Source organism: Dendrobates tinctorius, unplaced genomic scaffold (assembly GCF_039654945.1).
Source record: "Dendrobates tinctorius isolate UK_male_01 unplaced genomic scaffold, ASM3965494v1 ptg000143l, whole genome shotgun sequence".
NCBI classification, from domain to species: domain Eukaryota; kingdom Metazoa; phylum Chordata; class Amphibia; order Anura; family Dendrobatidae; genus Dendrobates; species Dendrobates tinctorius.
The window spans coordinates 3,934,046-3,946,853 of NW_027361810.1; the positions used below are offsets into that span (position 1 = coordinate 3,934,046).

Below are 12,808 nucleotides of genomic sequence, written 5' to 3' on the forward strand. Positions count from 1 at the left end.
TGGGCCAATCCATCATCAGGAAGCCTAGACATGCAAATGAGCTCAAAAAGCGCTCCAGACATCCCGGAAGTACGCCGCCACGGAGTACAGCAGCAGCATGGCGCCATATTTCCTCAATGTGGAGATGCTTATAGTATTAGTGCAGGAGCGGCCAGAAGTCTGGGACCAACGTGATGCCAATTATGCCAACCGAGCAAGAAAGGAGGCGTCATGGAGGCGCATATGTCGCCAGATGTTCCATGATTTTGGTGACCGGCCACGTAAGGAGCAGCAGAAACTGAGTAAGCACAATCCAAAAACTGTTTAAAAATACCTCACATCAAAAAATGCATATAGAATCAGCCCCCCCCCCTTCCTGTGCTTGTACTTTTTCCTCATGAGGCGGGTAGATTTTGATGTGACACGTGGTTTGACACTGCCATCATTTGGCTCAGGCCACAAGCTCCTCGTCCTCTTGGCCATCCAAGTTATTAAGTGTAGTTACTTGATACATGAACTATTGTGCCCCTGTGTATCTGGCCTGGATGCCCCAATTACATATGCCACCCTGGGTAGAAAGCACAAACCCCAGAAGGCCACATGCCTAGACTACTGGTAGCAAATGTGACCGATCAAATATGTGAAATTGAGAATATTTCCTGTCACATTGCAGTGGAAGATGTGAGGAGACGCTGGCGCAGCATCCGCGATCAGTACAGGCGGGAACGTCAGCAGCGGTCCAGGAGTGGTGATGCGGGCCATATAAAGAGGAAATACGTCTATTATGACCGCCTCTCCTTCCTCGCCCCTATTCTGGATCTGAGACCGTAAGTACATACCTCACACCACATTACACAGATACTTTACAGGGCCAAAAATATTGATTTATTTTTGCCTCTGTTCTATTTCATAACAGAACTCAGTCCAACCTTATGGAGAGAGAAACGGGCTCAGATACAGAGCCCATCATAGATCCTGTAGAGGATGAGGTGGCTGGCCCATCTTCTCCCCCTACAAGAAGCATGGGTGAAGAATCCTCTCAGGAATACCCAGTGCCTGTGCCACAAACCCCACCACCAGGACCACATCCAGAACCAGGACCGTCTGCTGCTGCACCATCAGCCATACAGGAGGAGCAGGGCAACATGAGCAGCAGCCCAACTGGCCAGATCCGGGGCTCCCCACAGCCTGCTGGACCATCCCGGCGAGGACGAAGAAGGCGCCAGATCCCTGCCCAAGATACCCGGACCAATGTGGACACAGGGGTCCTCAACTATCTGTCTAGAGTCAATAATGATGATGGCGAGGAGGCCTACTCACGCAGCCTGGCCGTTTACCTTCGTGCCCTTTCCCGTGAGGTGAGGCTCTGTATTCGAGGATGTTTTCAGATCCTGCTTGATGAAAGCATCCCCCCTAATACCCCATATGAGCTGTTTTAATATTTGGAGAGGTGGCAGCTTTCCCCCCCGAAATCTAATGCGCATGAGACCACCCACACAGATGCTTGCTCAAGCAGGGTCTGAAGATCCTCAAATACGTGGGCCTACACCTCACCCCCTTCCTCCCCCTACCCAACCTTCACAACACCAGCAATATATGTCTGCCTCTTGCCAACCCCACCAATATGGCCACTTTTTCCCACCCAGTGTTGGAGGCTGGTCCCAACCTGGTTGGGGACGACATGGCTATATTGGTGGGTATGACACACGGGCCTACCCGAGCCAACAAGAGGCCCCTCTCCAGTATCACTCTGGCCAGTACCCCCAACAATCCCAGGAGGAAGGACACTGCCCACATCATGGGCAACAGTATGCCCCCACACAGGGCGATGTTGAGCAAAGTAGCCAGCAGCAAACACAGGCTGCTCCTCCGCCTTCTCCTTCCCCAACTTACCACAATTTATAAGAGCATAAAAACATGCCAATTCTTTACGCATACCGTACATCAGTGTCCATAAGCGGTCTGATGGCAGGAGATGTACAGTGTGGTTCAACTGGTGCTCTAAATCCCAATCCAAAGGAAAAAAGAGGTGTTCTCCATCATCAAAATTATATAAAAAAGATAAAACTCACATTTATTAGGAAGGTTTTCAAATCATATTAATAAGCCACCATGACAGGCAAGGCTACTTACGCGTTTCTGACACATATTACATGTCTGTAAAAAAGACAATATTTCACCGCGCTATACTGGGAAAGTCAAAGGATCAAAATAGACTACTCACTTGATAATACATAGATGTTCTTCAGGCTGTTCTCGTTGATTTGGGAATATAGTTAGCTGCCAAAAAAGTGACTAATTGAATAAGGGCAGCACGCCTTTTCTAGGCATTATCAAGTGAGTAGTCTATTTTGATCCTTTGACTTTCCCAGTATAGCGCGGTGAAATATTGTCTTTTTTACAGACATGTAATATGTGTCAGAAACGCGTAAGGTAGCCTTGCCTGTCATGGTGGCTTATTAATATGATTTGAAAACCTTCCTAATAAATGTGAGTTTTATCTTTTTTATATAATTTTGATGATGGAGAACACCTCTTTTTTCCTTTGGATTCAAAATGTCTAATGTAGCAATTTTGTTATTACATTCTGTTTTTTTGGATATGTGTGAAAATTGTATTTTTCTAAAATGTTCATATCTGCAAAAAGGCCAATTTGGCCCATTGCCCCAGTTATCATTTATCATAGGGCAATAATATGTTTGCCTTTAAAAAAAAAAACAAAACAAAAAAAAGGCAAAAGTAAAAGTTTGTCTACTACAGTTTACGTCTCTGTCTCAATTCTCAAAAACCGTGTCAGCATACTAACATACGCTTACCAATGCAATTAAACAGTCATAGAATCAGAAGGGGAAGAAATATAAATATTTAGACACACATAAAACCAAAAATTATAACATAGACACAGCATGCTCTTGCCAAGACGTTTCCCCCTGAGGTGCCATAAAGTAATTAGTGAAAAGATCACACACTTTGAGGCCAGAGAGCGGTCTACGTTGAGGGTTGATAGGTGGTCTCACCCTGCGCACATTGTCCGGCCTACGCACAACACCATCAGAGGAGGAACAATCATGTATTCTGGTGAAGTTATGAAGAACCACACAGGCTTTAACTACTTCATTAACATTTTGTTCACTCAGCTGAATGGCAGACTGGAGTACCCGCCATTTGGCACAAAGAATGCCAAAGGAACACTCCACCAGTCGCCGAGCACGTGATAGGCGCAAGTTAAAAATTCTGCGCCTGTGGTCAAGGTTGTGCCGGGGATATGGCCTCATGACATTGTGTGATAACTGAAAGGCCTCATCTGCCACAAGGACATAAGGGACTGATTCTTGATGGGAGCCTGGTAGCTGGCGTGGTGGTGGTAGATCCAACTGGTTGGTGCGTAGCCGCCGACCCATTATGGAAGTATTGAAGACTCTAGAGTCTCCCGTCCTTCCATAGGCCCCAATGTCAACAATTATAAACTTGTATTGAGGGTCGACCAGAGCCAACAATACAACAGAAAAGTATTGTTTATAATTGAAGAATTGGGAGCCAGAGTTCGGCGGCTTACATACCCGGATATGTTTGCCATCCTGGGCCCCAATACAATAAGGAAACTGGCATTCCTCCTCAAAGTCCCTGGAGATCCTCAACCAGTCTTCCATCCTGGGCTCAGGCATGACGACTTGATGGAGTCTTGACCATATTTGACTACATGTCGACCTGACTATGCCAGGAATGGTAGATCTTCCAATGAGAAACTCATGGTGGAGGGCGGCATAAGACAGGCCAGTGGACAGGAAGCTGAAGAACAACAGAAAAGGAAGATTTTAGAATGCACAAATTAAACAAAAAACAGGTACATACATACCAAACTTGTTATGACTTCACATCTAATAACACACACGTATTTGGTCGCACAATGACTAAGTGACAATCAGTACATATTACACATAACATTCTGGTCTGTAAGTTTCAACATATCTGGAATAAGATGAGGGCATTAAAATGAGTCCAATAAGCCAAATATACATACTTTAGCACACACATTATGAACATAGAGAATGTGGTTGTGTAGTACATACCGTAATGTGAGTAGAAGTCGCTCCTCTGCAGATATCGCTTTGCGCATCCTTGTGTCCTGAAAGGTGATCCCAGGGCGCACTGTCTCCAAGAGTCGATCAAATGTTGCAAGGCTCATGCGACAGTACTGGTAGAATTTAGCCGGATGCTTCCGCAGAGAAGAATAGAGGCGGTGAAAATGACCTCTTGTGAGTCGTTGCCTCAAAAGTGGATGGACCCACATGCGTCTCCACCTCCGCGGATCCACTATCACTGGGTATGGTTGGCCAAAGCGCCGTGACAAAAGCCAGTTGAAGAGAACCTGCTCAGCTGTGTTGAATCTCAGACCCTCTGCCATGCTGCACAAAGAACACCAACACACCTAGTGAAGGCAAGGTCACAAATGGCCAGAATGGAGGCAGCCACCTGTTCCTGAGCCAATAAATAGGGTGCAGGCTAATGATTTAAATAGTTAGCAGGCCTCAAAACCGTTGAATGTCCATTTTGCAAGCCTGCGAGAAAATCTCGCCATACGGATTACATACGGATGCAGACATGAGCAAAATACGCGACCTCACCTTGCTTACGGATGACATACGGAGCACTATTTAGGGGTCATTCATCCGTATTACGCCTGTAAACTACGGACCGTATTTTGCGTCGGTTAGTGTGACCCCGGCCTCAGTCTCAAAAAGGTCACAGGAGTTCAGGTGCAGCCGGGCACGTTCTCCCACAATACCTTGCAGCTATCACAACACATAGTAAAGCACAGCCAATCAGGGGAGACTATCATAGTCTGTATAAGGGTAAGTTCACATTACGCATTTTTTCAGTTTTTTTTTTCTTTTCTGAAGCAAAAGCTGATCACATGGCAGGAAATAATCTACATAGAAAACATGTTTTTCTTGTGTTTTTTGGGGGTTTTTTGCTGCGGTTTTGTCCTGCTAGACTTGTCTCTTGTGCTGGTAAAGTTTAATGTTTAAAAAAAAAAGTCCTATTCTATAGAATCATATTTTGGCACAAAAAACGCAGTAAAACCTGATACCTGGGTTTTTGGTGCGGTTTTTTTTTTCATCCTTTTTTCAGCACCCGTTCATTTCAATGGTTGAAAAAACGTTGAAAGAAGCGACATGCTCCAATGTGCAAAAAAACAAGAAAAGCACAAAATCCTTCCTGATGATAAAAAACAAAGGTGTGCAGGAGATTTCTGACATCTCCTAGACTTTGCTGGTACTATAAAAAGAAGCTGAAAATTTGTATAAAAAAAAAAAGCTGCCAAAACGCCCAGTGTGGAATTAGATTAAACACTAAAGCCGGGAATGCAGCAGCCATTTTGGAGTGACTCTGGATAGCAAGAGGACGTCACAGGTCATAGGTGAGCAATAGAGAAAAGGAGAGAAATCCATAAAACACTGAATAAACTTTACAGATATGTGTGCCAGCGCAGCAGTGATCAGACGCTCCCATCCATTTGCCCATAGTCATACAAGATGAGATCACTGGACTATTACTGAAGCTGTGTATCCATTAATAAAGGGGCTGGATACAGTCCTAGGAGACTCCAGGGTGTTACACACGTCTTTCAGGACAATTGGAGAACTTGCAATTTGCAGTGAATACATTTGCTGCAAATAAAATTTTGGAGAAAACTTTGAATGTGAAAAGATTCTCTCATCTCCAGGTTTTGCTGTAATTCAGCATATTTGTATTCTACTAACGCCGGTCAGCAGAATGCCATGAAGTGCGCACCTCCATGCATCATCACTGCGCCCTATACAATCAATATTTTCATAGTGCATTATGTATTTACCTCTCGGGCAGCACAGAATGTGAATATTTTATGCAGGGAACCTCTTTGCTCTGCTCTTTAACATCATATAAGTGATTTTCTCTTCTGGAATCAGGAAATTAATGATCAATGTGGCAGCTTCACACTTAAGACTTTGCTGCAAAATGACCTTTGAAACGATCTGTAATGTGTCCAGAGAACTAATATCCGCTGGAGGAAGTGATGGAGATGGTGCTCCGTGGTGCCGTTATCCTCTCGACCACAATGTATATATAACCGCGCAGTTTACAGGAAGATAATCTGCAAACAACGGCATCTAGCCGACAAAACTGCGATCATAATATTGAGCGAAAGGAAAATCCTGGTAAAACTTTGCGATCGGCGCCATACATTTACACTGCTGTCATCGGCACAATATGACATTTTTCCTAGAAAATCCCTTCTCTTCTGCTGCACGTTGACACAGCTGTCACAGAAATATCGTCAAAGCTGCTGTGTTAATGAGTAGATGGTATAACAATTAGCAGAAGAAAAGCCAATAATGAGCCTTGTGCTTGGAGGAAACAATTGTAGCCACAATCACCGAATCAGCCAAACGCAGAAACATCATAAAGCAACATATGTCTGAACATAAACAAATAGATACAAAGTCTGCAACAAAGTATCTGCTCCTGCAGCCGGAGGCCTCATGATGACAGGAGGACAGGAGCACTGCGCTCCCTGCGGGAAAATCACCCGGTATTATAATAATAATAAGCTTTATTTTTATATAGCGCTAACATATTCCGCAGCGCTTTACAGTTTTTGCACACATTATCATCACTGTCCCCGATGGGGCTCACAATCTAAATTCCCTATCAGTATGTCTTTGGAATGTGGGAGGAAACCGGAGTACCCGGAGGAAACCCACGCAAACACGGGGAGAACATACAAACTCCTTGCAAATGTTTTCCTTGGTGGGATTTGAACCCAGGACTCCAGCGCTGCAAGGCATTACATTCACCTTCAGCAATCATTTACTTTGATTGAATGCTTTTTTGGATAAATGTTTCTTTATTAAATTTTATTAAAAAGTTAAGCTTACCTATATCTCTATATAATAATAATAATAACAATATGGGTAGCTTGGTTAATGAATGATGAGATGCTGCTTTTTCCTCTACAGAGTGAATAAAGTGAATTATGACAACTACTGCACATACAGTGGTGTTGGGGGCCAGATCTGCACAGGGGCCCACCGTGGGATTCCCCTGTTCCCCTATGAGCCAAACCGAGCCTGGTCTCTGCACACAGCAATGTGTCTGCTGCTCCTCTGCAGCCCTGCTCTGGAGTCTGACCTGCTCCATGACCCTTCAGTCTCTGCACACAGCAGTGTCTGCTACTCCTCTGCAGTCCTGCTCTGGAGTCTGACCTGCTCCATGACCCTTCAGCCTCTGCACACAGCAGTGTCTGCTGCTCCTCTGCAGCCCTGCTCTGGAGTCTGACCAGTTCCATGACCCTTCAGTCTCTTGCACACAGCAGTGTCTGCTGCTCCTTTGCAGCCCTGCACTGGAATCTGACCTACTCCATGACCCTTCAGTCTCTTCACACATTATTGTCTTCTGCTCTTCTGCAGCCCTGCTCTGGAGTCTGACCAGCTCCATGACCCATCAGTCTCTTCACACATTATTGTCTGCTGCTCCTCTGCAGCCCTGCTCTGGTGTCTGACTTGCTCCATGACCCATCAGTCTCTGCACACAGCAGTGTCTGCTGCTCCTCTGCAGCCCTGCTCTGGAGTCTGACCAGTTCCATGACCCTTCAGTCTCTTGCACACAGCAGTGTCTGCTGCTCCTTTGCAGCCCTGCACTGGAATCTGACCTACTCCATGACCCTTCAGTCTCTTCACACATTATTGTCTTCTGCTCTTCTGCAGCCCTGCTCTGGAGTCTGACATGCTCCATGACCCTTCAGTCTCTGCACACAGCAGTGTATACTGCTCCTCTGCAGCCCTGCTCTGGTGTCTGACATGCTCCATGACCCTTCAGTCTCTTCACACATAATTGTCTGCTGCTCCTCTGCAGCCCTGCTCTGGTGTCTGACCTACTCCATGACCCTTCAGTCTCTTCACACATTATTGTCTGCTGCTCCTCTGCAGCCCTGCTCTGGTGTCTGACTTGCTCCATCACCCTTCAGTCTCTTCACACATTATTGTCTGCTGCTCCTCTGCAGCCCTGCTCTGGTATCTGACTTGCTCCATCACCCTTCAGTCTCTTCACACATTATTGTCTGCTGCTCCTCTGCAGCCCTGCTCTGGTGTCTGACCTGCTCCATGACCCTTCAGTCTCTGCACACAGCAGTGCCTGTTGCTCCTCTGCAGCCCTGCTCTGGAGTCTGACCTGCTCCATGACCCTTCAGTCTCTTCACACATTATTATCTGCTGCTCCTCTGCAGCCCTGCTCAGGTGTCTGACTTGCTCCATGACCCTTCAGTCTCTGCACACAGCAGTGTATGCTGCTCCTCTGCAGCCCTACTCTGGTGTCTGACCTGCTCCATGTCCCTTCACACATTATTGTCTTCTGCTCTTCTGCAGCCCTGCTCTGGAGTCTGACCTGCTCCATGACCCTTCAGTCTCTGCACACAGCAGTGCCTGTTGCTCCTCTGCAGCCCTGCTCTGGAGTCTGACCTGCTCCATGGCCCTTCAGTCTGCACACAGCAGTATCTGCTGCTCCTCTGCAGCTCTGCTCTGGAGTCTGACCTGCTCCATCACCCTTCAGTCTCTTCACACATTACTGTCTGCTGCTCCTCTGCAGCCCTGCTCTGGTGTCTGACTTGCTCCATGACCCTTCAGTCTCTGCACACAGCAGTGTATGCTGCTCCTCTGCAGCCCTACTCTGGTGTCTGACATGCTCCATGGCCCTTCACACATTATTGTCTTCTGCAGCCCTGCTCTGGAGTCTGACCTGCTCCATGACCCTTCAGTCTATGCACACAGTAATGTGTCTGCTGCTCCTCTGCAGCTCTGCACTGGAGACTGACTTGCTCCATGACCCTTCAGTCTCTTCACACAGCAGTGTCTGCTGCTCCTTTGCAGCCCTGCACTGGAATCTGACCTACTCCATGACCCTTCAGTCTCTGCACACACCAGTATATAATGCTCCTCTGCAGCCATGCTCTGGTGTCTGACCTGCTCCATGGCCCTTCAGTCTCTGCACACAGCAGTGTCTGCTGCTCTTCTGCAGCCCTGCTCTGGAGTCTGACCTGCTCCATAACCCTTCAGTCTTTGCACACACCAGTATATAATGCTCCTCTGCAGCCATGCTCTGGTGTCTGACCTGCTCCATGGCCCTTCAGTCTCTGCACACAGCAGTGTCTGCTGCTCCTCTGCAGGCCTGTTCTGGAGTGTGACCTGCTCCATGGTCCTTCAGTCTCTGCACACAGCAGTGTTGGCTGCTCCTCTGCAGCCCTGCTCTGGAGTCTGACCTTCTCCATGGCCCTTCAGTCTCTGCACACAGCAGTGTCTGCTGCTCCTCTGCAGCCCTGCTCTGGAGTCTGACCTGCTCCATGGCCCTTCAGTCTCTGCACACAGCAGTGTTGGCTGCTCCTCTGCAGCCCTGCTCTGGAGTCTGACCTGCTCCATGGCCCTTCAGTCTCTGCACACAGCAGTGTCTGCTGCTCCTCTGCAGCCCTGCACTGGTTGCTGGGGCTGTGCACTGCTCTGGGGGTGTAGCCTGCTCTGGGCTGTGGGTGGAGAGCTCAGTGTTGCCTATAAGGAGCTGTCCTCCATCTCTGGTGCTGATTCTCCTCCTGCTCAGTCACCTGCACGTCTCAGCAGCGGATCTCATTGCCTTTGGATGTGTCTCCCTTTCAGGAGTCAGTGCCAGGGATGTCTGCAGCTCAGGTTGGGGTCTCTGGATGATGCTGACAGTCAAGGCTTTGTCTGAGCATCCATCACACACAGATCTTGGGATCATACACAGAAACTGCACCATTCACAGCCAGTGACATGGATTCGGATCTAAAAGTGTTTTGTGCCTGTCTGTGCCTGCTGCCTGCTCTGTGTCATCTGGGATCAGCTGCAAACTGTAAGTAAGCAGAGACACACTGGGGGGCTGCACTTGTGCGGAGGGTCTGGGGATATTGGGGGGAAAGTTACTTGTGTGGAAGGCTGTGATGCAATGTTTTCATCAGCTGGGGGGGATTTGCCTTCTGGAATTTCCATCCCAGCTGTGATCCTCCTTGTAGTGAGGGGCAAAGCATTTACTGTGGGGGTCTCAATCCAGAAGTTAACCCTTCAGACCCCTCTGATCCATGAGCTGTCAGGTCAGCCCACTCCAGCTGTTGTGCAATTCCGAGAAAGGAGACTTCATGTCGCTGCAGATTTCGGTGGGTGCAGACTAACAAGGCTTCCAGGAGACCCTCAGATCTGCACCCTGAGGATAGAAGCATTGCTGTCCAGGATGGAGACATGTGACGTGGATGTGGTTGGACGGGACATAGCGACGTGGACGTGGCTGGACAGGACAGTGTGATGTGGATGTGGCTGGACAGGACAGTGTGACGTGGATGTGGCTGGACAGGACATAGTGATGTGGATGTGGCTGGATGTGACACAGGTGGATGTGGCTGGACGGGACAGTGTGACGTGGATGTGGCTGGACGGGACACAGGTGGATGTGGCTGGATGGGACTTAGTGATGTGAATGTGGCTGGACGGGACATAGTGACGTGGATGTGGCTGGACAGGACAGTGTGACATGGATGTGGCAGGTCGGGACATAGTGACGTGGATGTGGCTGGACGGGACACAGGTGGATGTGGCTGGATGGGACATAGTGACGTGGATGTGGCTGGACGGGACAGTGTGACATGGATGTGGTTGGACGGGACATAGTGATGTGGATGTGGCTGGATGGGACATAGTGACGTGCATGTGGCTGGACAGGACAGTGTGACATGGATGTGGCTGGACGGGACATAGCGATGTGGATGTGGCTGGATGGGACATAGTGACGTGGATGTGGATGGACGGCACAGTGTGACGTGGATGTGGCTGGACAGGACAGTGTGACGTGGATGTGACTGGACGGAACAGTGTGACGTGGATGTGGCTGGACAGGACAGTGTGACATGGATGTGGCTGGACAGGACAGTGTTACGTGGATGTGGCTGGACGGCACAGTGTGACGTGGATATGGCTGGACGGCACAGTGTGACGTGGATGTGGCTGGACAGGACAGTGTGATGTGGATGTGGCTGGATGGGACAGTGACGTGGATGTGGCTGGACAGGACATAGCGATGTGGATGTGGCTGGACAGGACATAGTGATGTGGATGTGGCTGGACGGGACATAGCGATGTGGATGTGGCTGGACGGGACATAGCGATGTGGATGTGGCTGGACAGGACATAGCGACGTGGATGTGGCTGGACAGGACTTAGCGACGTGGATGTGGCTGGACGGGACATAGTGATGTGGATGTGGCTGGATGGGACATAGCAATGTGGATGTGGCTGGACGGGACACAGGTGGATGTGGCTGGACAGGACATAGTGACGTGGATGTGGATGGACGGGACGCAGGTGGATGTGGCTGGACAGGACAGTGTGATGTGGCTGTGGCTGGACAGGACATAGCAATGTGGATGTGGCTGGACGGGACACAGGTGGATGCGGCTGGACAGGACATAGTGATGTGGATGTGGCTGGAAGGGACATAGCGATGTGGATGTGGCTGGACGGGACAGTGTGATGTGGATGTGGCTGGACGGGACACAGCGATGTGGATGTTGCTGGACGGGACACAGGTGGGTGTGGCTGGACAGGACATAGTGATGTAGATGTGGCTGGATTGGACAGTGTGATGTGGATGTGGCTGGACGGGACATAGCGATGTGGATGTGGCTGGACGGGACATAGCGATGTGGATGTGGCTGGACAGGGCATAGCGACGTGGATGTGGCTGGACAGGACATAGTGACGTGGATCTGGCTGGACGGGACATAGTGACGTGGATGTGGCTGTATGGGACACAGTGATGTGGATGTGACTGGATGGGACATCTGTCATGGTTACAGCAGGAGATTGATTTATGTCCAAGAGAATGGACACAGTGTATCCAACTTCACAAAGTAGCCATCTTCTAGTTGCCATGTCTCTTGCAGCCATTGCTGCTGTGGATTGAGTCAGTGGAGATTGCTCGTCTCTGTAGGAATCTTTATATTTTAGGTTAATGCCTTAAGGCTTTTTAATGATACAATATTTTTTAACTTTGTTCTTTTTTGTATCAGACTGCAGCGAAATAAGAATATAGATCTATAGCGAATATAAATCTATAGCCACGGCTTAACTTGAAACTTATGGTCTTCAATGCAAAATCTCACACAGGAGCCCACAACTATCAGGGGTCTTCAATAGTATTGATCTTCTCATATGGGTCAAAGGGACCATTTACGCCCCCCAGGGGGTAAAACTTCAACCCTTGCACTCCCTATATCACACCCCTGGTCTATAGGCAGTACTCGATATCATTATATGTGGGATTGTAGTCATTGCTTCCTAGAAAAGATGCTGAACTGCAAACATCAGCCTGCGCGGGGTTAAACGTTCCTCATGGACACCATAGAGGATTCAGCGCAAGTGATAAATGAGACACAAAGTGCGCAATGAAGAGACACCGCAGCACTGTGGATTGGTCTCGTTATGAGCATTTTGCACCTGACAGAAGAGACCGGATTCTCCACCTTGTTGTGCTGCGGACTGAACACTAGAGGTCACTGCTGCTCTTCATCTACAATTCAGCAAATGGAAAGGAAAACAGAAGATAATTGGATAAAATATCAACAGCAGACGAAGGATTAACAGACGAGTTAGATCAAAAGCCGAACCCAGCAAAGCAAGAATACGAGCAAAAAACATAACTGGGCTGTGAAAATATAATCATTGCACCAATTATCACCAACAATGCAATAAAACATTGCAGGGATCGTAGGGAGGACTGCCGGCAAAGCAGCCGC

The 12,808-nt window shown here is 48.4% G+C and overlaps 1 protein-coding gene across 1 annotated transcript in view; it reads left to right on the top strand.

Moving 5' to 3' along the window:
* The first annotated feature begins 9,569 nt into the window (after positions 1–9,569).
* The window catches only part of CNTNAP5 (contactin associated protein family member 5), a 237,229-nt gene continuing 233,990 nt past the window's right edge, over positions 9,570–12,808 (top strand). The window contains exon 1 of the mRNA XM_073545332.1: positions 9,570–9,876. Coding sequence (XP_073401433.1) covers positions 9,798–9,876 — 79 coding nt within the window. The 5' untranslated portion in view covers positions 9,570–9,797. The remainder of the gene's footprint in view (positions 9,877–12,808) is intronic.